Genomic DNA, 25,560 nt, shown 5'->3' on the forward strand with positions numbered 1-25,560 from the left:
TAAAACTTAAATGAAAAGCATTGAAAACTATTCAAAAGACTATGACTCAACCTAAAATAAAATTGTGCTGTCAAAATCAACACTGCACCGACAACCACTGATTTAGTCTACTACTCTATAGGAATGTTGTCCACTAGAGGGAGGCCTGCCCTTGCCTTTGGGTGAAGTGGCAGTGGGGTGGCTGGCTGCTGCTCCGCCTTCAGTGACAGTCAGTCAGCAGGTAGCAGACCGTCAATGAGATCCCAAGGGAGGGAGACTCCAGGAGGTATAGACGTCGGGACGTTGCTGCCATTGTACAATGCATTTCTGCTCAGCTTATGAACTTCTTTTTTGAAGAAGAAGAAGACCACAAGAGTCCCAGGCGACTCTTGATTTTGGTGTTGGTGCTGTTTCAAGATTTCTTTTTGGTAACTTTACCACTCCGTTACAGCTGCTGAAGTTCTGTTTCATTGTTTCGGATCACTCGTAAGGATCGTTTCAAATCTGTTTAAGCAACAAACTTTGGGACATTGAACTTGGGGGGGGGAAACAACGTTTTGTGTTGCGTGGAAAAGCGGACTAAGGTTTTAGATGCGGACAGAGCAACTGTAAAAATAGAAATGTGGATGGGTCTATTACAGAAATCACACGTGATTTCGGACTCTGTTAAATCAGTTGGAGCTCGTGAAGTAAGGCATCTTGGTCCATTTGGGTTGGTTAATCATTAAATTGTTCGGTGTACTCCATTTAGTAACGTTTGCGGATTGTTTTCTCAACTCGGTCGTAAAGTATTACCCTACATTTTTGTCACATGATACAAGAGAAGTGTGTATACTTTGACAACATGTCTGATTATGTTCAAGCTCCAACCTGTATTCTTCTAGCCTTTGAAGTTCAAGTCGTCGCTAATCTCTATTTTCTCTTGTGGAATACCAGAGCACTTTTAGCGCATGGTGGACGGAACAACTCATAGACGCACTATTGGCAACCTATTGCCAATATAGTCGCAAAATGTGATTGTAAATTACAGTGACTTGGCGTACACTGTAATAATATTTGCGGCTCGGCTGGTCAATCACCGATGAAGATCTACGCTTGGATAGGATACAACTGTTGAAAGACTGGCCTGCACGTCGCAAAGGAGAACTTTTTGTTTATCTAAATGCAGGCCAGTCTGACTGAAACGAGTGCACATTTCAGCCTCTTGCAGTGTCTCTCATTCATGGTGTATTTGTGCACGCATTCTCTCGCCACCCACGTTTAGTGGCACTCACTGGATAAAGTTCATCATAATAGTACTAAAGGCTATCGTTTATTTCTTCTCGAAAGGAGGGTGATTTCGCCTACTATAGTCGGTGATATGCATTTCTATATTACGTGTAAAGGCCTTTAAGATGTAAGGCGGCAGGCCTACAGACATTTGTTTCAGTGCTGGATTCTCCTGGAGCTTTTAGGACATTTACGCACGAGCTATTACTACTATGGCAGTCCGCGGTAATTAAAAGTTTGGATCATCTGACTAGCTGTTGCCGAACGGTTGGATCGCTCAAGTCACCGAGGCAGAAAGAGGAAGAAGGGGGACTGTGGCCGTGGGGATCGGTATTACATTTTCCCGTTCGGCGTCGTCTGCTGCTCCGGGCGGTCGCAGCTCGCTTTGAAGTCCAAAATGTGCGGCCGGAGACCGCTGCTGCTACAGCAGAGGCAATGACCGTCCCCCCCATGCAGCGGCGACTGGCCGGTCTCTGGCCGTGGCTGCTCATGGCGGCCCTGCAGGTGGTGTTGGGCCAGACGGGCCTGGAGCTGGCCGCGGCCGTGGAGTCCGAGCGCACGACCCTCAGGGCTATCATCAAGGTGACACTGAAGCACGATCCCACGGGGAAGCCCATCACTCTCCACGGGGTGTTCGCCGGAGGCAGTGCGAGTTCCGCGGAGGGGAAACTAATGCAGGTGAGTCGGTGTTGTCTGTCACCAAACTAACGCATATGGTAGCCTGCCCTATATCAATCCCAACGCAACCAATCATCATATGACTGTCTATAGGGCCCACTGTGTTGTATGGAAGATGTAACAATGACATTTTGAGAACAATCCATCCATCTATCTTCAACCGCTTATCCGTAGCCGGGTCGTGACTTGTTTAACTATCCAGGATCAAGGATAATGTCCTCTGTCTCACTCACTGCACCCATCCATCCATCCTCTCCATCAGATCCCTGCTGTGTGGAGTGACTCCCACTGTTGGCCCCACCTGCTTTTTTCTAATGTAACCAGTAGTTTACACAGCATCCACAATCTGATAAAACAAATAATGTTGAAACCATACTGGTTGTTTGTAGCTACAGTATATACTGCTATGGCCATGACTAAGAGGATGGCAATAGGCTATCACCGCTTCCCCATGAAGCAGTCTAAATTGCAACTCTCAGTTCTCACTCAGTGATGTGTGATGACAGAATATCTAAATTCCTTCAACAGTAGTGATGACACATGCATGTGTTATTGAGGTTAGTTTGTTTTCCTTTTATTTTACATTTCTCTCATCTATGTTCTCTTGACAGTAAATCATAGGCTTGAGTGTGGTTGCCAGCCTCCACCCTATATTGTACTGCCCAAATCTATTATTATGTCTGATTTATACTTCATTGAGCGCCGTATCGCGCATGGAAAACAGCCGACCCACCGATGTTGTGTTGTGACTGTGAGCTTGCCTTGTAGATCTGCTATCTTTACTGTGCAGCACTGGTGCGCAACGTTCAGGCTTTTAGGGACATTCATTGCTATGCCCGATCCCACAGTTTTGGCATGGTCCAAGATAAATAAAATGATTGTAGCCCTATGTAAACTTTAATTGTAAAAAAGAAAAAAGAAAACTTTTACTGCAAATGTAAAGAATGGCCTGCCCTATTCAGTATTCCTGGTGCATATTTTGGATTCAGCGACGGATTAAGGTTGCTAGGAGGGACATAAAGCAAGGCTGTGTCAATTTATTTACTGTCTCCAAAGAAACGGGGGACGACAGATACGAGGTACTGTAGGATCCTGTCTGTCTTCACTCACCAGGTGTGGGAGCTTTTATGAATGGCAAGCCAGATGCTGCAGTTTGCCAGTAATTGATAAGGATTTACATCAGCTCTCCGCAGAAAAAGTCCAGTGCTTATGGTGAAAAGCTGGTAGCTATACGCGCTTACTTCTCAACTTAAATTGTTTAGTGTTAAAAGACTCCATGACACGCCTAGAGATCATGATATTTGATTCTGCATAATCATGTGGCGTGCCTATCCCTCCTATGCTGGGATGAAATATCTTTGTTCAGTTTCATTGACATTCGGACAATTGTTTTGTCAACTGGAGTGTAGTGTACTGAAATACTGTGGAAGCCCAACGTCACTCACGGACGAAGGCTCAGCGTGTGAAACTGTTGAAATCGAGTTATCATCTGACTCCGTACACAATGCACACACGGGTGACACTTTTGATCTTGGCTGTGTGAAATGATAGCTGCCATGGTTTCCCTGAAGGTGTGAACTGAGGTGTACCCCCGCTGTCACTAACTAATATTGTTCCCTCTGCTCCGTCAGGATGGCGACAGCCTAATCCTGCGCTGATAAGCTCTGTGGTTTCTCCTTCTAACAGGCCACAAATGCCAGTGGAGTTTGTTTTGCCCTCCCCTCTGTGAAGTTTTACTGAATATAACCAAGCTGTTCGCCTTCTGAATAAGGGGTGCCCAAAAGATAGATTGCAAATGCCAGTAGATCACAAAGGCTGTGCAGGTAGATCACATGACATGTGCCTAAGGAATATTTAATTTAAATAGTGGCATCTTGAATTAAGATGACTTGATTGATTGACATCAAAAGGGCCTGTCAGCCCAAACCCACAATGCAATATTTTGTTTTCAAGAGTGTTGCTGTGCACAACATTTATTTTTATCTTTTGGGTGGATAGATCTTGTTGAGCTGGTCATTATGAAAGTAGCTCTCAAGTCCAAAAAGTGTGGGCACCCTTCCGCGAGTCAGACAACTGGTTGTAGTTCCATCCCAGTCTAACAGGAAAAAGGTATGGTTGAGTCAGATGCCTTTCCTCTGGGTTGTGCTCATAGTCCATAGAGGTGGTGTGTAATGCCGGAGGATGCTCTCTTTGTTGGCTGTCCAGACCTGTTGCAACAGGCATTCAAGCTGCTTTATGTTCCTGCTTTATGTTCATGGCCTGCAGAAGATGTGGTGGTGGGGGGTGAAGGTTTGGAAAGGTTGATTTTCTGTTTTCATAGCAGATTTGTGAGTCTCTCTCTGTGTCCCTCCCTCAGTGAGCACTTTGTAAGACTCTCCTCCATGTTGAATACATTCATTATATTGGACATGAGACGATCTGAGGTATTTGGTAATCAATGAATGAGTGACGAGACGGTTGTCGCAGAGATGAATTGTTTTTATTTTTTGTGAAGTTCGTTTAAGGCTCAGAGACCTGGCCCTACCATTTGTGTATCCAACCCCCCCCCCCCCCCTCTCTAGTAGTCAGACATGTCTGACTTGTAGAACCCCAGGCTACTCAGAATTTGACTCCCTCAACCGTGGAGGAGCATGACAGCCAGTTTTCATAACCCGCAGTAATTACACCTCTTTGGCCACATTTGATCTTCTTAAGCATGTTGTCTCTCTGGGCCACAGGTTACCGTTGCTGCTCCATTAGCTTTGGCTCTCTGGGTAGATTGCTAGGAAAACGACTCGAGGTCTGGTGTAAGAAAGTTACATTTAGAAACAAAGACTTTATTAAAACACTTTTAGTGAGTTTTGAGGGGGGGTTGTAAATGTTACTTTTCCACAAGTACTTTCTTTCTTTTCGCACACACACACACACACACACACACACACTGCCTGGGCTCTAACCAGACCTTTAGACAGAATCGGTGAGTGCAGCAGGATTTTGACTGTCTGTCTTTAAAAGGCTACGGAGAGGTCAGAGAAGATGCAACAACACTTGTGGTTTAGCTTTGAACTTGAGAGTATTGTCCTATGGGCCAAGCAAGTCGGTTACGCCTGCTGCAACACTTTCTAAATCTTTGTTCTAATCATTCTAAATCTTTCTTCTAATCATTTTTAATCCCTTTTCTTTTATCCCTCTATATTTTTGGTGCCGCTTTGTACAAGTGGAAGTTTGAATTGACGTTTTGTGAGTTCCAATAAAGCCATCAGGTAAGCCAGTCGATAGAGCGCTAGTTAACTCAGTACCACTAAACATTGTCTCCCCCCCCCCCCATTGTCCCATGAGATATTGAATGTCTCTTCTCTGTGAGCCCAGAAGAACCCATAAGACCACTCACTATCTGTGTGTTGTTTCTGGCCGGTCAACCCGCAGCTCTCCGACACGGCCGTTTTGGGAATGAGCTGTGGGAGGAGGGGAGCAGAGGGAGAAGATCAAAGCATAATGTGCCGTTCCAAACGTGAGCCGAGATGATTAAAAAAAGGGAACTGTTTACACTGCACTTCCCATACGGGGCCCCCTCCTTCCCCCCCTCCCTCTAGATTTCCTGTCCATACTTCCTATGCCCCCCTGGATGAGATAACAGCCTCTCTCTAGGGCTCTTCAGCACTTGTCTGCTTTGGGTCAGTGCTGGAGGGAGGGAGGGAGCTGCAGTGTTGATTTTGTCGGGGGGGCTAGGGGCGCTAGCCCATCCTATATACAGCTATAGAGATTTTTGTCCTAACACAAACATTAAATGCCATTGACAATGAATGGAGAATTTACGTCATCTGAGGACGAGCAAATCGGCTATTTTGTCAAGCTGTAAGTCAGTGTAAAAGTGTAAAATCAGTGTAAAGTGTAAAATCAGCCATTACGACGGCATCAAGGCCCGCCAAAATACAAATGTGACTCAAACTAAATAAACTATTCAAAAGACTGACTATGGAAATCCAAATTTCCTGTCAAAATCAACACTGGGGAGCTGCTGTGATGTTTCTGTGATCTCTCTGTTACAGAATGATACATTGTGAAATAATTGCGTGTTTGTTATTTAGCTACGGTTACATGTCCCACCAACATTTTGCCTGCAACCCTTTGTGACTTTATATTACTAGACCTGTACGTGCCCGTCGGCTACCGGCCTATGCAACCGATGCAACTTGGGACAACCGTGGGTCCGACTGACTTGATACCGGGCACTGCACTCCCTGCGGGGGTATGGAACGCGTGTGTCGAATTTGAAGTCGGTGGGGCAACGCTACTCGAGTTACGTGCATTACAACCGAACACACACACGCACACACAGACAGACGTGGCACATTTATAGTTAGATTTAGCCTTTTATATAGCAGTTATATAAGTGGGAGAAACACCTTGATGGACAGTAGTTAAATAAATCACTTTTATCTTAATTATTTTTCTATTTCGCTGTGGTTTTTCTTCTTCATATATATTACCTACTCTTTTTAGTATTTGCTTTGTCTTGATTGTTAGCAAAACCAGTTTTTGAATTGGGTTACACTCATACACTGTAAAATTGTGAGTGTTGTGAAATGAACCCTATGGGTGGCAGGGGTTGACACTAAGGTCTCAGAGGCACTTGCCCGTCGGGCAAGTAAAGGTCATGTTCCACTTGCCCTCAGCTCATGGCCACTTGCCCCCCAAAATTGTAGGCCTACATTTTACATTACTGTTTATTAACGTATATTTTACTTTCTACTTGCGTGCTTGAAACGTTTCCTTTGAAAACTATGTTTTTTTTTAAGTCACAGTCACTATAGTAAACAATCAAGTCATGTAAATACTATATTTTATTTGAACAACATTCAACAATAGGTTTATTTTAACATTAGAGGTTCATAGTTGTTCTTCCATTCGGAGGACACCTCATTACTAGAGGTTCCACTTTCACACAAGCCATTAGCATACTATCAGCGTGAGATGATTGTTGAATGACTGGCAACCATTAAACAACGACGTTCTGAAAACACAATAAACCAACCAGTGATGGTATTGTTGACAATTGGCAGGCAATGTATATTGATGTGTGCACGTTCTGCGAGATTTAGTTCGTGTGCCAAAAACAGCTGATCCACAACCTCACGGCGGATCGCATCCCAAGCGTTGTGAAGCATGCAACATTCGAGGCGCGACACCACCGTACGCTGCATAGTGTTGCTCGGGCAGAGCTTTATTGGCGACTCGCGAAGCGTGTTGTGGCGTCGTCATGACTCATGATGCCATGTTTAGATTGTTTACCGATTGAACATACCGGTCAGCAATGCTGGGGAAGTCACAGCAAACTTTGCAGAGAAGGTAGTGGAGAAGGTAGCAGCCATGGAAACGTGACAGTCTACTCCTCGAGAAACTTTCGCTGACGTCGTTCTGACTAATTTACTTTTTCTATCGTCACTTTTTCCTCTGTGACTGGGTCCGTAGTATTTTTTACCTTTTCCCCAGGCTGCTGGCCTGTTTTGGGGGCTTAAGATTTTGCTGGAGCCAGGAGCTCTCTCATAGCTTCACGCATGCTAGTAGAGCTACAGTGTGTGTGGTGGTGGTGGTGGCGGCGTCGGGGGGTTGCTTGGGAGAGAGATAGAAAGCAGGGTAAGATGCGGAGCGGCGCGCAATAACCACGTTCAAGACAGATATATATCTCATGTTGTGTAAGTGTTTATATAGCCAACTAAACTAAGACGTTCACTCAAAATGCACACTTGCCCGATCGGGCAAGCCGGAAGCAACCTTCACCTGCCCGACCATTTTCTTTACTTGCCCCGGGCAATCTGGCAACCGTTAGTGTCAACCCCTGGGTGGGTAAGGGTTTGTATTTGTATTACATTATTATTATTGAATTCAGCCTCCAGCTCACCTATCTCTGCACTATGGACACCATATTTAGACCTCAACATAAACAGCAGTACAAGGATGTCACCGTCTGTTTGACCAGGTCAATTATACAAAGATATAAATTAAATGGCTTTAAGTTTACAATTTCCCCGTGTTTAACCTCAGTACCTTGGAGAAGAATGGTGAGATTGTCATGAGACCTTTATGTATAAATATAACTTATGTAGAATATAACTTTAGTATATATTTCTTTTATTTTGACCCATTGCTATGTAGATTATACTGGTAATTAACAATCTATCTCTAATACGTTTCTCTGATATGCATCATTTATCATCATTGTGCACCAGTAGATTTGTCATAATTGATAGCTATGAGCAGAAGGCATGTTGGTATTTTGTTTTTCCTTTTTGATCAAACACTTAAATTACCCTGTTAGTAGACTATACTTCTAAATTTCATGCCATTAGCAGACCCCATGCGGGTTAGGGCCAGCCAGACAAGCCTCTGTTTAATGGCTTCTCCTGAGAAGAGAACTAACAAGGCTACAGCACAGGAAACAGGGGCTAGCGCTGTGCTCTCTCCGCCGTGTTCCATGGGAGATGACTGTTGTGTTGAGATGTTTCTCAGGGCACAGGGAAAAGGGACAGGCAGGTAGTAGGGGAAATGTGGCAAATCTCTTAAGTCTGCCGGCCGGCACCTCATTTTTTTGTCATTAGAACATCTCTGGAATGCCTGTGTCTGTCAGGCTCATGTTATACAACACGTTGTCTGCTATGTTCATAGCTCTGTTCAACAACAACCAACTATTTTTACTTTCCTCATTATCGTAATGCTCCTAATGTTTCACTCACTCACTCACTCACTCACTCACTCATTTAGTCACTCAATTCAATTCAAAGGGCAAAGACTCACTCGCACAGACAGACAGACAGACACACTTTCTGTACAAACGCACAGGCACACAAAGTGTATGTATATGCGCAGACCTTTCAGTATGGTAAAAGCATTACTATTGGCCCTCATCCTTGAATTGGCCCACGGACTGATGGGAGGGAGGGAAGAGGGAAGTCAAGCAGCCTCACCAAATCATCTCAGTCATAATATGCTGTACGTGTCCTGCACTCCTGTAAGTAACCTTGTTTTGCTTGCGTATTGAGTGTGTTCCCACCGACCCCTTTCAGTCTAAACGGGTGAGCCACTAGCCCACCACTCAGTCTTTAAAAGCACAGTTTCACAAGAAAATTCAAATTCCCTTTTACCAACTCGCTCCGAGTGCACAGCCGGTGGAACTGCTCAGCCTGGTATTCCTAAAGTAACCTAAGTAATTGATGCTTAAACCAAACCTTATTCCTAACCTTAACCTCAGTAAAACTATGCCTAAACCTAAGCCTATTCCTAAACCTAACCCCAGGAAACTATGCCTAAACCTAAACTTATATATTTCAAACCTTATTCTCAGTCAAACAAAATATAGAATACAAGAACCGCCGCACCGAGCGGTTGGCGTGAGGTCGCCAGGAAACAAAACGATGGCGTGATGGCTGTTTACAATTTACAGAGACAGTTACGGCCTAATGTAGACCTCCAGGTTAAGGATTACTCTGGGGCTGACTATAGCCCATGTTCACGCACCTTGGTACAGGACCTTGGCTATAGGCTGGCCGAGATGACAAGTCTGAGGTTAATCAGTTCACTTTCTCAGCTTTTAGGCACCATATTCTCAGCCATAATGTCTGGGGCTAAACCCGAAAAAGTTGGTGTTAACCCTGCTCCAGAGCAAGGCCAGGCCAGCCCATAGGGCTAAAGTTGGTCTTAACCCTGCTCCAGAGCAAGGCCAGGCCAGCCCATAGGGCTAAAGTTGGTCTTAACCCTGCTCCAGAGCAAGGCCAGGCCAGCCCATAGGGCTAAAGTTGGTGTTAACCCTGCTCCAGAGCAAGGCTCGTCCACCTCAAAATAACTAGTGACTGTGAACATTCACTATTAGGGTGAAGTCTCACCAAGCCCAGGCTTAAGAATGGCCTCAGCCCCCCTGGTACAGTACGAAAACACCTATTGTTGTGTCTTTTCTTTTGGCTCGGTCAAATAAGTTTGTGGTGGTGTTAAGTGTTAACTTTATGTAATCGAGAGGGACCAACAATAGTACTACATTAAGAGGGCAGAGAGACTGTGCATGGAGCAGTGTTGATTTTGACAGCTAACTTTAGTTTTAGTCATAATCTCTTAAATAGTTTTCATTTAGTTTTAGTCACGTGCCTGGACCGCTGAGCCACGGCCCAGGCCAGTCTAGTTGTTGACGAAACTGTCAATATATTTAGTCTTAGTTTTAGTCATCCTAGCTTAGTTTTCATTTAGTTTCCATTTAGTTTTCTTCTGTGAAAAAGGTAGTCGACGAACATTCTTTGTCATAGTATTAGTCGACAAAATCAACACTGGCATAGAAGCACACACAAACACTAAAGGTCCCTGCACACAGAGCGCGGTTTTCGGATTTTAGGCAGTGTTTCTCCGTCGGTGTGCAACCACCTTTACACTCACCTTCTTTTTATCCATGCATGCACGGCATGGTAATGCTCTTACCTTACCTGACATCGCAAGTGTTGCCAGCCAGGCTCAATTGGAATTCAATTATTGAAAGGTTGATGGGGTTAAGTTGTTTGAAGACCTTGGTATTTTTTGCATACTAAGTGTGATGAGTATCCTGCGTGGCCTTTCTGAATTTGTCCTGGCCATCCAGGTCAAGTGAACCACCTGTCTCTTTCCAGTTGAAACTGATCCACTGGGAGTACAGAGGAAAGCCCAGTGATCCATGATGGGTATGCAGGGCAAGCTACCCCATCTCTGGGGATCAAGGCCACATTTATGAAGGTTTACAGAGGGTCTTTCTGCAACAGATGATTATTGTATTATTTGGACAGCAATGGTATATTCAGCGATGGTGGGGGAAAGCGAGGACTATCTATTAACCCAACGTGAGTGCAATTTGGCTGCATTACTTTTTGCTGTAGTCACAGCAGAAAAGTAGTGGACTAAACGCATCAGCATCAATGTCCATTGTGTGTGTGTGTGTGTGTGTTGCACGATTCTTGCTCAAATGTGAATCTCTATTTTCCTCCACAAGAATTGAGATCACGATTCTAATTTTGCTCATGAAATATTTATTGTCTGTAGTTACTGTACATTACTCCATTCAAAATGTACCTGGACCTGCACCTTTAAACGGATAACATCAAAGTGCTTGACTTAAACCTCTCTTAAAGTCTCACTTTTGTAGCAAAATCATAAGAGTAACTCAGATGAATTGGACAGCCAACCAACACTGCACGATTGAGTTTGCGTAGGCATCTGAATCTAGATTGTGATCTTTTTTCGATTAATTACGCAGCACCTGTGTGTGTGTGTGTGTGTGTGTGTGCGTGCGCCTGCCGGCCTTTTTGGTGGCGCTTATTGTTAAACTCTCAACAACATTCTGTGTAATTCAGCCATATGACTTCATACATTGTGTTCAAAGTTTACACAAACACACCCACACACTTACCTTTTAATGACACTTTTGTGTACACAGTTTTTGTATTCCCTGATGAAGGCTTAACAGCCGAAACGTTGGTTTCATGTCCTAAATAGAATATTGGCAAGCCACTTAGGCTATCAGAGTGTGCGGCCACTTTCTTGTTTTTCAACAAGAAAGTGTTTTTAAGATCAGTTTATTCTCCTGTGGGCCGACACCGCTATAAAGGACTTTGGTGTGTGTAAGCATCCTCGTGCACAGTTTTTGTCCCCAATTTCACATACTACTGGTTTGATATCCAACATACAGTAATATGTACAAAATGTGGCCCATACGGTATACATACGTCGTATATCCCACACTCAAGTTGATGTTGCAGACTTTGGAGGATATTGCTTTGCGTGCATTAGTATGCTAAACCTTATCATATTGCAGTGACGTCAAATTTGGGATAGAAAATGTGTCCCCGATGTGACATGCCATCTCCAAAATTGCTGCTTTCACTGTAGTGGCATTAATGGCATAGTTATGCCTATATCAAAGTTGCCTACTAGCTTGAAAAGTCTCTGCGTTCATTCAGTCTGTACTTAAATTCCTTCTATCTGCACTATTTCAGATTACATTTCAATCTCCTTGCCGTTCACTCCTTTAATCAGGCCTTTCAGCTTTTTCTTTGACAGCTCTTTAAAAGGGTCATTATAATTCATCATGTGCACTTTGCGGATAAAAAAAGGGGTTGCATTTACTTGAAGGGCAGGAAGTGCTTAGTTTGCTGAGAGGCCGGAGGAAAAGAGTCATCACCATACCACAGATAAATGCCCTGTGACAAACTCTCCTCCCTCTCCACCGTGTCTCCCTCCCTCCCTCTCCACCGTGTCTCCCTCCCTCTCCACCGTGTCTCCCTCCCTCTCCACCGTGTCTCCCTCCCTCCCTCTCCACCGTGTCTCCCTCCCTCTCCACCGTGTCTCCCTCCCTCTCCACCGTGTCTCCCTCCCTCCCTCTCCACCGTGTCTCCCTCCCTCTCCACCGTGTCTCCCTCCCTCCCTCTCTCTCCACTGTGTCTCCCTCCCTCTCTCTCCATCGTGTCTCCCTCCCTCCCTCCCTCTCCATTGTGTCTCCCTCCCTCCCTCTCCACCGTGTCTCCCTCCCTCCCTCTCCATCGTGTCTCCCTCCCTCCCTCTCCACCGTGTCTCCCTCCCTCCCTCTCCAACGTGTCTCCCTCCCTCCCTCTCCACCGTGTCTCCCTCCCTCCCTCTCCACCGTGTCTCCCTCCCTCTCCACCGTGTCTCCCTCCCTCTCCACCGTGTCTCCCTCCCTCTCTCTCCACCGTGTCTCCCTCCCTCTCTCTCCACTGTGTCTCCCTCCCTCTCCATCGTGTCTCCCTCCCTCCCTCTCCATCGTGTCTCCCTCCCTCTCTCTCCACCGTGTCTCCCTCCCTCCCTCTCCACCGTGTCTCCCTCCCTCCCTCTCCATCGTGTCTCCCTCCCTCTCTCTCCACCGTGTCTCCCTCCCTCCCTCTCCACCGTGTCTCCCTCCCTCCCTCTCCACCGTGTCTCCCTCCCTCCCTCTCCACCGTGTCTCCCTCCCTCCCTCTCCATCGTGTCTCCCTCCCTCTCTCTCCACCGTGTCTCCCTCCCTCTCCACCGTGTCTCCCTCCCTCCCTCTCCATCGTGTCTCCCTCCCTCCCTCTCCACCGTGTCTCCCTCCCTCCCTCTCCACCGTGTCTCCCTCCCTCTCTCTCCATCGTGTCTCCCTCCCTCTCCACCGTGTCTCCCTCCCTCCCTCTCCATCGTGTCTCCCACAGTCACTCGCTGATGCTTTTATTGTCTGGTTTTGTGCAAGCTGCCATGGCAAAGTGACACATCTTCTACATATGTGACCGTTTCTGACCATGGATAAGTCATTGATTTATTTTTTATTTTTTGTTCTTTCATGTCATATGAATGCAGGGAATCATAGCTTCGAATTGACATATTGGTTGTTCAGTTTGACCCACCAGTTTTGGAGATATGGCTTATTAGTAATGTCTTACAGAAAACAGCGATTTGAGAAAACACTTCTGTGGACTTCTAAGCTCTGACATTTATTTCAGACATGCTCTAGTATTGGAAGAGTCTGCCTGTGCTATTAACTCATTTTAGATTAAAAAAAACAAACCTCTCCTCTCCTGAGCAGTTGGTCTTGCCACCATGACTGTATCAAAAAGGGTCACATATGAACTATTTGTTTTGCCCTGATGCAGTCTTTTTTTTTACACTGCAGATGGATCGGTGCACAAGGTATAGGACTACTGCATACAAATTTGTATTCTTTGATGATCTCACACAGGGTAATGTTGATAAAACGTGAGCATTTTCTTTAGCAAGAGAAAATTACCATACAGACAGTAGTCCGGAGAGTTGGCATAAAGGAGTAGTTTAAAAATATACTTATTTTCCACTGTATTTCAATTACATGCCCCATAAAGCCTTGAATTTATGGAGAGTTTTTAGCTTTTGTCATATTCCTAAACCTATAATTTGATGACCAGGCGGGTCATCAAATTGGGTCATCTGAAAGTGTAAAATGTTTTTACACTTTTCAGAGTTAAATGAACTCTCCTGATTTGACGGTGTAGCAGTGTTGTTTTCTGCGTATTTCTGTTTCTTTGTGTATATTGTATGTATTGTGCACAAGCGTGTGTGTGTGTGTGTGTGTGTGTGTGTTTGCGTGCGTGTGCATGTGTGTGCATTGTGCATGTGCTGTTGGTGCCGATGTGTGCGCTCCCACGCTGAGATCATTTACCAAACTCTATTAAACGGGATCAAAGTGACTTAGATCTTTCAGCGCTCTGTGACAACAAAAGCCATATTGTAACCCCGGATTCAGGGAGATAACGCTGCTGACAGAAAATGCTTTATGCCTCCAAAAGTCACATGGTCACCTCCCAAACATCTTAGCAGCACAAACAGCGTGTCCTGCTTGTGACCTTTTTTTTACTCCCTTCTTCTTTCTCAGAAAGGCTCCAGTGTTTGCTGCAGTGTACTGTAGTGCAGGGGTGGGCAACTCTGACGATGGCGAGGGCCACTATATTATTTCCACACTCACTCCAGAGTAGCCTGGTGGAACCACTCCCCCTGCTGGACGACATTTGCATTCTGCCATTAGGGATAGTCTGGGAACTCTCGGGCAGAGACGATGTACTCCGGACCAATTCTGGCCGGAGAGATATATGGCTGTATGCGGCCGCTAGAGGCGGGATCAACACGAGACTTATGGCATATTGAAGTTGTGCCACATGCAGCGCAAATGTAAACGCAACCTAACAAGACAACTACAACTCGAAATTATTATGGAGATATCAGATTTTTGTCCTGCTGCTTCCGGGTTTATCGTTTCTGCTTGAGAGAGCCCAGATGCAGGCAGGAGGAGGGAACTTGTGAACTCAATACTGCCGCAATCTGGCAGAGTCAGGTTAACTCCAGAGGGCAACATTGCGTATACTGTTATAGGCAACAACAAAAAAAGCAGATCTACAAGCTCAAAACACGTCATAGTGACACGTTTTGAGCTTGTAGATCTGCAATTTCTTCCTATTTGAATTGAAATCCTGAATTATTTGTTGCTATTTTTTTATTGGAATCCTAAAAAGTATAATTTTGTATTACATTTCAAATGCATTTAGTTATACTTATTTTAACTTTATGAACTTGAATTGAGTGAAGGTGAGGGCCGCCAGTTGCCCCTGTATGATGTCTGTAGTGCAGTTGCGCTCGCACAGGCCCCGGCCTCATATCGTTACCACTGAAGACGTCGCTCTCTCGGCTTCCGTCACTCCCCCTTTGGCTTTCCCTCAAAATGTGCATTCGGCTCCTCCAAACATTATTCACCTAGGAAGATTAGTTGCCATGACAGTGTCTCTTGCTTACTCCTCAACAAATGGCATTTAGATTAGAAGCGGCAGAGGGAAAACAAAACCTTTTTGAGGCGAGGCCGTGCATACTGCAGGTCACGACTGTGTAGTGCTTTGCAGCAGTACTGTGTTCTAAAGCCTGATTTATGTTTGTTTGCGTGCCAGTGTTGCGCTTAAAAATAGCAAATTCACAACGTTACAATGCCTTGCAATGCGACACATGAGCTTTTGTAGATCTGCTTTTTTCGCACTCATATGGCCATCAAATTTGATCATACTCCATAATTACCATGTTAATTTAACTCTTAAAAATACACAAATGTACACATTTGTCATGTATTGTCATATTCATATAATACATATTTGACTGTAATGAAAGTTATCACTATCAGTGAGCTATACTTGAACAACAACATTGTCAGGGATAGTCGATTCCAGGACTGCTGGCATAATAAGCTTCAATTGTTTTTGTTTTGGAGGTTCCTTTCTGCTTTTCTCTATCTGTGATGGTGATGCAAACGCTGAAGCAAGTTGGTATAAGTTAGTTAGTTGCATGGTTTTGAATTAAGGTTTAATTGATGTATTTGTCTGCACCTGAAGAGTTATTGTCCCTGAAGGACTTTTATTAGGCCTAGAGAGAAACGGTCACGTCTCAACATTCTCACCCGCTGACACTTGGATGCTCCCATTAAGTACGATGTCGACTTGCTTCCAGTTCCAGTTGTTGTTATTTGCTTGCTCCAAAAACAAACTGAACTCGCAGACTAGACTGTCTTGTGTCCCTCCCGAGGGACACACACATACTCCCTCGGGAGGGAGTATGAGTCTGTCCAGAGGGCCTGCTCCAATTGGCTGTGACCTCCTGACTGGCTGCTCCTAATTAGATACTGTCCCTTTACAGCGCCTCCGTCTCTTGGTACAAATTGACTTACTGAGTACGCTGTTAAGGATGCTCCTGGAGAGACGGCATACAGTAGCTTACACCAGAGGTTCCCAAACCTTTAACAGAACTGTAGTCACACTCCAGGACAGAAACTTAAAAAAAATAATACATTAATTATTTATGTGCCACGCTAGGTGGCAGCAGAGGTGAAATCTTTTTTTTTTGTTGCTCATGTTCATTTCCTGTTTCCCAGCCTGGAGACCACCGTTGTAACGATCGGCTATTATTAGCATTAGCTCACGCTGAGTTATTAGGCATTGAAAATCCTACTTTGAACGGAGGTCTATGGGGACTGTGTGATTTTCTGCTGGCATATAATGTCCCATAGGTGGATATTTAGGTAGTTGGCAAAAAAAAGTTTAAATGTTTTTATGTTGACACGCCCACCAGTTCATTAACATTAACACTTAGACCGCTAGCATTTATTGATGAATAAATAAATAAACAGCGGAAATGACCTGATCTATAAGCTCACAACGGGACACGTGCATGTTTCTCTTACACCCGTTTTGTGGTTGTACTGTTAAGTAATTTGAACAATAACCCTAAAAAACGCTTCAAAGAATATCGTGACAATCATCATCATGTATCGTTATACTGCTTGAGAAAATATTGTGATATTATATTTTTCCATATCACCCACCCCTAGTTGTAGATCTGATCCACATAAAATAAAAACTAGAAATGTCTCGAGATGCCAACTTGCGCCTTGCACACAAGCAGAGCGCGCCATGAGGTGCACTCACCACTGGCTCTGAGTCCTAGAGCTCTCTGCTATCTGTCTGGGTACGACTGCTGCTCTGAGTCCTAGAGCTCTCTGCTATCTGTCTGGGTACGACTGCTGCTCTGAGTCCTAGAGCTCTCTGCTGTCTGTCTGGGTACGACTGCTGCTCTGAGTCCTAGAGCTCTCTGCTGTCTGTGTGGGTACGACTGCTGCTCTGAGTCCTAGAGCTCTCTACTGTCTGTCTGGGTACGACTGCTGCTCTGAGTCCTAGAGCTCTCTACTGTCTGTCTGGGTACGACTGCTGCTCTGAGTCCTAGAGCTCTCTGCTGTCTGTCTGGGTACGACTGCTGCTCTGAGTCCTAGAGCTCTCTGCTGTCTGGGTACGACTGCTGCTCTAAGTTCCCGTAGAGTCCCTATATAAGCTACTTTGAAGTAGTAGTACAGTGTCCAGTAGTGTCAGTTATTGACCTTATACCAACCTTGAAACATACCTTAGTTACGTCACCAAAAATGGTGGTCCCTTAATGGCTTTTGATAGTGATGCTTGTCATCACTATCAACAGCCAATAAGGGACCACCTACATACATGCATGCATGCATGCATACATATACATACATACATACATACATACATACCCAGCCGATCGCAGTACTTGCACGCTCTGCTTGCGCAAGTAATAATAATAATTGTACGAAATCTGGAGGAAAAGAAAGTAAGTACAAAAGTACTAAAGTGTACTATAGACTATTAGACTGTAAAGTGTACTTGGTCGCGACCTTATGTTTGGGAAACACTGGCTTAGACCGTCGACTCCCCTCATGTTTAACCCTCTAAATCCTGACCTAAAAAGCAAAAAGACCTTTGGCCGCAAGACTGCTACTAAACCGCTAAAAACAAAACACTAAACGGGTAATGGAAACATGAAAGACCTCATTATTGCACTTGTGATTCAATAAAAATGTGTTTTACTCTTTTGGGTTTAGTAGTTTTTACTGTCTTGGGGTTTAGTTTTTTCATTCACACGATACACCAGTGGGCTACATAATTATGTACATTGTTTTTCCCACTTGGAATGCTTGTTGTATTCATTCAGATTATTCTCTCTAAACAGCATTGACCAATGGAGTGTGGCTCTTTTTATGGACGGCGATTTAGAGCTGGTGTAATATTATCTACATCTGGGTTACATAAGCTCTGTGTATTTCCTATTTGCTCCCGCGTTAGGCCCTAATATTGCAGCCACAAATCTGAGGACACACACACACACGGTGCGTTTCAAAGTCAGCTGCCCTTGGCACACAGCGTTTGATTGGAGGCAGGTGGGTGGATCAAAAGGGCGGTCTGTGTTTGAAAGAACAAGTGCAGTGACGTCCCCGTCAGAGCCTTTCACCTGATAACCTCCACCATGGCAGGCACTCCACAGCAATAAATGCAGGGGGAAAAAATAGAAGAGGGGAAAAAGTAGCATTCGATGGCTAATGCTGGCATGCCGTGAGAGCTTTATTTTCTTTGATTCTCTTTGTGCTCCGAAAAACGTCTCTCGTGACCGTGCCGTGGCACATGCCCCACGGTCTACTGTGTAAAACCTTAGATTGCCACGATAGTCGCAGAGCGGAGTGCGGCGGCGTTTGCTCTTTGTTCTTCTTGGTCCTATGTGGCGCGGATAGCCGAGCGTTACGCCACAGCAGTCCTGAAAGCCGAGCCCTGAAGACTATAGCAGGACTAGTATGTGTGGTTTTGGTGTTTGGTCTGCAGACTCTGAGATTAGAGCAGCAGCAGGCTGGCTGGCAGAGGATTGGGTAATGACCTCTCTCTCTCTACCCCCACACACGGAGTCCTTGGACTGTCTGGGACTGCAGCGCTGTTTTAAAAACCCATCCCTGCTGTATACACGCAGGCGAGTGGGAAGATAGGCACATGCTTACGCATGCACACACAAAGCATAAACACACACACACACACACACGTCGGTGCAGTGTAGTTAGTGTGCACGCTCGGTTAGAGAGGCCAACATTGTGTGACCATTTATTTATATGCTATTTATGTCATGTTTATTTTATTATGTTATGGAGCTGCACCCCCATGTTTTCTTTCCACAATGCATGTTACTGGTACGTCTATGTGACAATACATGTCTTGAATCTTGAACAAAAAAGATGCCCTTGAGATTCACCCAGTGCTTCAGGTTCTGGTGTTGGCTGGTCAAATTCACATTTTCCATGCAAATAAATAAGTCCAACAAACCGAGCGTTCGTTTAATGTATGTAGTCATACTATAGGATAGTCTTCATAACCTTAGTCTCCGTTGAAGAAGAGCTTTGTGCTCAAAACTTATATATCCAAACTACTGTTCCAGCATTATCTAGTCTTTTTCCATACTAGTCGTACGAGAAATGAACCTGCTGAACAACATAAAAGAGACATAACAGTCATGTCTCTTGTCATGTCATGACTATATGGAACACCGTGTTTATGTAAATTAACATTACAGCTAGTACGCCTCTCTCTCACTCACTGTGCTCATCGTGCTCGATCAAAACTAGCTCCTGCATATTAAAAGGACACTTCACCCTTTTTGCAAAAAATACAAAAAAATAAATCTAAAATATCTAAAACCACATATTACACACATATAGACCCCAGGAAAGTGTTCTAAATCTTCTAAACGTCATTAAGATATATGTTTTTGCTAAAACATAATTATGTTAAGTGCCCTTTAAGAATGTGACGACGGTGATGGTATGGCAGTTCAGAAATGCATCCTTGTGTGTCCTCGTTGCCCCCAGGACTTTTTCAACTCCGTTTTCATCCTTGAATGATTCAATTGTAGCTTGGCAACGGGTAGCTTCGTCAGAGATGGATACGCGGAAATGACGAGGATGAGATCGAAAGTGATGGAAAATAAGAAATGGCTCAGATTATTGCGCCGGAAATATATAATCATGCCTCTTTCTATTATGTTGCATTAATACAAATGCTCAATTATTGCCGAGAATATGGCTCACGGTGTGCATTCCTTCCATTTTACACACACACACACACACACACACACACACACACATTCGCATATCCGTGTGTTTGGACATGCTCGGAATGTGTTCTCCAAAGAGGATTTAATGTTTGGCCACATTGATGTATTCACAGCCCTGACATCATATTGGTGGTGGATGTGTGACACCAGCACTCATACAACTTTCACGCTTCTTAACGCTATTCATCCCCACTGTCATATACGGTAACATTGTGACTGCGCAATTGTACCCGACAGACAGAACCACCTTTTGTATCACCAACCTTTCTTGTTAATAAACACACGTTCATATTGCTTAAAGAGGACTCCGTCCATCTTTTACACCCACCAGCAACGGAACGCAGGAGATTATCAGCCCACGTGATAATCAGAATCAACAATGGTACTTCTGTAGGACAGTGCCATCGATGTGTGGCTATTCGGATGATCGTTGGAACACAACGCGCCGCGCTGCTTGAAATCATTACCGTGTGTGTGTGTACTTTATATGTAACAGACTTGCTTCGTGGACATGGTTCTGTACTATAGGCTGCTCAGTGCTCACTACTACAGCACTTATTTACTCAATATAAATCAACAGTGTGTTTATGAGGCCCCATGCATTCAGGACCCGGATTTGACCCAAGTTTCCCAGAGAGTCAGCAATGCTAGATCAATGTAAGAGATAGGGATGGGGGGTGGGGGGGGGGGGGGGGGGTCTGATACAGTTCTCTGACCTACCTCCATGCTGCTGCAGCCTTCCACTGTTTGCCCACTCTGTTAACTATTACCAAAAGCCTGTGTGCTTTGGCTGCGGCCCAGCACTCTTACACATACCGTGGGCCCATTATCAAAGACGACCTGCGCTGCAAGCGCTGGAGTCCTTCCAAAAAAACATTCACACAGTGAAATCCTCCATGTTAAATTAACTCTTGAGTGCAACATGGTCCCCGGTGGACCTTTTCCGGGTCCAAATGGACCCTAAAGAACCCTTACTGAGAGAGTGAAAAAAGTAAAAAGAAATGTAGTAGCCCAAACGAGCCCATTACAGTTTGAAACCACTTTCACCTTGCCATCGATATTCTGTGCATGTCATTAATGTAAAAAAATCACACCCGTGTGAACAGAGTGGTGCAACTCCCCTCTCTCTCTCTCTCTCTCTCTCTCTCTCTCTCTCTCTCTCTCATATATATTAGCAGGCAACAATGCAGCACTATCTCTCTCTCTGTGTTTCTGCATGGCACAACAGTGCCCCTATTGGTACTCATACTGGTGCTCATTAACGTCACATAGGTGAACACATACTGTAGGTTAACCGTAAGATATTTTTTGCCTTTATTGATTAACAGTAGCTTGACAGGAAAGGGGGAAAGAGATGGGGGGGGGGGGGGGGGGGGAAGAAGAAACGCAGCAAAGGTCGACGGATCGGGACTCGTACCATAGGTGCCTGGACCGCTCGGCCGGGCTCAGCCGTAGTTTGTGTTGGTTTTAAATTGAAAGATTCCTAGGGAAACGCATGGAAATATAATATAATATATAAGGAAAATAAAATGATCATCGTGGACTGTTATGGTTCCACTATGGATAACATTTTGGAGTGTGATGGTCTATATTACAAAGAGTTAGCCAATATTTGTTTTTGTTTCAAAAGGTCGATTTAAGCGACCTATATAATAATGCTAACAACTCGGTGCAGGGATTCATGTCGGTAATGTATAGGCCAAAGATATATTCAAAGACAAAATGATAAAGGAAGGAGAAATGTGTTGTTGCGCTATGAGTATAGCCGCAACCAGCAATTCTCAGCCCCAAGTCCATATAATATGGGAATGCCTACATTGATTTAAAAGCAGAAATCTGGAGATTTTCATCATGCACAGCAAGAAACTATAGAACCAACATTCAGACGTGTGCATGTGTATCTATCTATCTAGTGTAAGGCCCTTTTAATCAGGTGGCAATTTCAGTGAATACTTACATCACGTGCACTTGCGTCTTGCGTGCGTGCGTGTGTGTGTGTGCTTGCGTGTAAGCACAGAGCCCATGACGGCATGTAAACATGTCGTACTTTGAAGTGCGGATAGTTGTGTGTACATTAAACGTGGAATTTGATTCTTTATTGTCTGCGTGTAAACACTGAATGCTTTGAAGTGTGTGTGTGGTACAGTCTGCTAACTGAAAGTGTGAGGTCACATGTCTTCACACAGTCTATTCATTGTAATACTCGTTTTGTAGAGTCTGTTGATGCAGAGAGATAATCTCATATCATATCCCCTCACCTCCTCACTTCCTCTCCCTAACAGGAAGTGCTGGCCTGCGTGGTGGCCTGTTTTCATCCAGATGAGGGTGTAGAAATGGTAGCTTCTCATTGGAGCTTTATCTCCATAACTGGCTCTTAATTTATAGGGTGGCTCGTTCACTATTCACCTTTCCACCTGGAACCCCCTCAAGGACCACTGGTTGAGAACCACTGTTCTAGTCTTTTTTTGCGGCTTCCGCCTTTATTTTATACATTTTATAGGACAGGAAATGGGGAGAGCGATGGGGGAGTGACATGCCGTAAAGGCCGTCGGGATCGGGAGTCGAACCCGCGGCACACTGCCAGAGCAGCCAGACTGGATTACAAGCCAAGGTGCCTGGACCGCTGAGCCACGGCCCAGGCCCACTGCTCTAGTCTACAGTAGACCGCTACACACTATACCAGCACCACTAGTAGACTATCTCTTGGTTTGTCATCAGATGGAGACAATCACTCTTCAGTGTTCATCTCTTGTTTTGCATGTACTGATGTTGATTCATTTGCACCTTTTGATTGAAACCAAAAGCGACAAAACGGGTACATTCACTGACAGTGTCACAACAATTAAATGACAAGATTTATGTCTGCTGCCTTCGGGCAATAATTCACACTGAGTATTATTTCTGTCGGGAAATGTTGCAGGGAGCTTTGTAGTTGGTTATTTAATAATAAGTGCATAAAGTAACAGTGTCGCTTGCATGAGACCTTTGTTGAAGGGCTGTAAGGGGAGAGCTAGCACTTGCATCATTTGACTGGTGTCTGGTTGTTACCCAGAAGACACTGCTATGATGCTGCAGGATAGGCTTAAGTATAGAATCTTAGCAGACCTTGTATTGAACTGTACTTTCCTGTGCAAAGTGCAAACTGCAAACAAAGTATCCAATCAATCGATCAACCAACCACTTCTAGATGCCACAGCTCTCCTCACTTGGTTACCAGCTGTGCCAGCGTGGCTGGTATTGTTTTCACCTTGTCTGTGTGGTGTTTCGGGGGGCCTATAGCCCCTCCCAACAACTGGATGTGTGTGCCTCCCGTGATGTGATGTCAAAGTCTATGGATGTTTTGCTATGACATAGTGGGTGCCCCCCCCAAAGGTGCCCCTCACTTCACACAAGTGTGATTTATATCTGTCCCTGTGGACAGATTTGGTCACTGTGATGGCATCACAACTGTACAAGATGCAGTCACGAAGATGTACAGAAGTGTAGTGAACACTTAGACTGCGGCCGTGTGGCCACAAGTGGTAAATGGCTTGTGCAGGGCCAGACTTGGGGAGATTACTACTCAAGTAATTACGTTTTCCCCATTCACAGACCTCCATTGTAAGAAAAGGCTAATGTTAGCTGTAACAGTGGCTGTAACAATGGTCCTCTGTTACTTATTTTGCGCAGCATATTGTCACTTTATTAACTTGCACAGTTGTATTTTGCAGTCATGATTTTATTGTTGAATACTGTTTCCTGTTTAGCTGAGAAACATCCGGATATTTTTATCAGCTTTAACGGTTAATTTGCATAATAATAAATACGTGTTCTGATCTTAAATCCCTTTATTTTAGATCGTTTTTAGTAATAGTACAACATAAACATTACAGAGACTGTACTTGTCACTGTACAATACTTTAAAACAGTTGTCATGTTGCACACATGCCTAAAATTGTTCTTATTTGCGCCGCCCAGCTTGTCACACTCCAGGCTGCATGAAAAGCGCTTGGGCTCGGTTTTCTGCCCCCTCAATGTCCCAAAGTTCTCTGTTGTACTTATGGCTAGTTGGCTACAAGGGTAGCTTTGCAGAAATTGCGGTAGTCGAAATGTAAGCGAATGACAGCGAGACGAGATGAACACATGTCGACTGTATAAATGCAGAGACCTACTTGGCATTATTAATTCCATTATTGGCCATTTGGCCTGGAGGGAGAACGTTTACAGCTGCTGCCGCTTCCTCCTCCTATCCGTCTCCCCACACTGGCACGGCTTACGGCTATCAAGTTAGCCATGTGCTATCGATGTTTGAGGGTTTTCTCGTCAGCGAAAAGTCAACAAACAGTACATGGTGACATGCTTGCTGATCTTCCTTAATAATAAAAAAAGGCTTAGCCCATGCGTCCAGTGGCTTTATAGGTATAGGTTGCTCAGATCTGGACTGGATTTATTTATGTTTTGGACTAGAACCGGCGGACCTCTGTACTGCAGACGCGCAGATGCATGCATCATGCAGATGCGATGCGTTGTTTATTGATGATTAAGCCTACAACAATTTATTTATATTGTTAAATGTTGCTTTTTTGTTTGTCTTTTAAAAAAGGAGCATAAATAAACGTATACCATTCGTCTAACAACTTTAATTATGTAGCCTATACATGCATATTACATTTGGGGTAGCCTATTAAAAAAAATAAAAAAATAAACCACTATCCGTTAATGACCCGGTTAATCCTGTCTGCTAACCGGCTGGGAAACTATCCGTTACTGACATCCCTAGTTGGTAGTGCTTGTTTGGTGAATAAACATACCATTGGTTAACCTTTACCAATGCCTCTGTGCTGTTTCTCCAGCCACTAAGTTACTAACAGGGTCATTCCTACATTAGCATTAGCTCACACTAGCTATCTTTCGCGATGAAAAGTGTCCACTACGGTCTTGCTACTAGAGGTAGTAGCAAATGTAGTCCAGGTTGCTTTTCAAGCATCTGGCAGAAAATGGCATACAGAGAGCATGCCCTGCAGTCACCCCACTCGATCCAGGCTGTGCTGAGTATAGGGGAGGGGAGAGAGAGAGGGCAGCACCCATCGGAGGGTTTCTCCTCCACGCCTACAAGCCCTTTGTTTTCTCCCATAATGATTTCCTTTTGGGTCATTTCTCCAGGCTTTCAGGGCAGTGAAAGTGGATCTGTCCAGGGGCCTCTCCATTACATAGCCCGGCAGATAGGGAGAGCCAGATAAATCCCCCCCGTATAATAAATACCTCATATTTGATCTTCTACATGTGGGACTTATCTCGCAACACCAGAGCCCAAGTGTCTCTCTCTCCTGGGACACCTCCCTACATAACACCTGCTGTTCATGCACGTTGACACAAGCAGCATGTCGTGACTGTCGTCTTATGACATTCGTATACTACACTGTCTGTTATGACGGAACTTGTGTGTGTCTTGGCCGTTTCCTGTCATTCCGTACCGTATGGGCGCACGGGAAGGTGAAAGGTTAACGTATCCTAGCTTATTCAGCCCCGGCCAACCTTCCAGGAAGCTTTATGGTGTGAATGGTAAACGAGTTAATCCTACCGCCATAACCACCCCCCCCCCCCCCCCCCCCACACACACACACACACACACACACACACACACTATGTCCCTCCTCTACAGAGAGAGAGAGAGAGAGAGAGAGCCTTTGCCTTGCA

At 44.7% G+C, this 25,560-nt stretch overlaps 1 protein-coding gene across 1 annotated transcript in view; it reads left to right on the forward strand.

Moving 5' to 3' along the window:
• The first annotated feature begins 215 nt into the window (after positions 1–215).
• rnf43 (ring finger protein 43) overlaps positions 216–25,560 on the forward strand; it is a 113,397-nt gene continuing 88,052 nt past the window's right edge. The window contains exon 1 of the mRNA XM_080780322.1: positions 216–1,926. Coding sequence (XP_080636448.1) covers positions 1,684–1,926 — 243 coding nt within the window. The 5' untranslated portion in view covers positions 216–1,683. The remainder of the gene's footprint in view (positions 1,927–25,560) is intronic.

Source organism: Protomyctophum bolini, assembly GCF_963924005.1.
Source record: "Protomyctophum bolini genome assembly, chromosome: 13".
Classification (NCBI taxonomy): Eukaryota; Metazoa; Chordata; class Actinopteri; order Myctophiformes; family Myctophidae; genus Protomyctophum; species Protomyctophum bolini.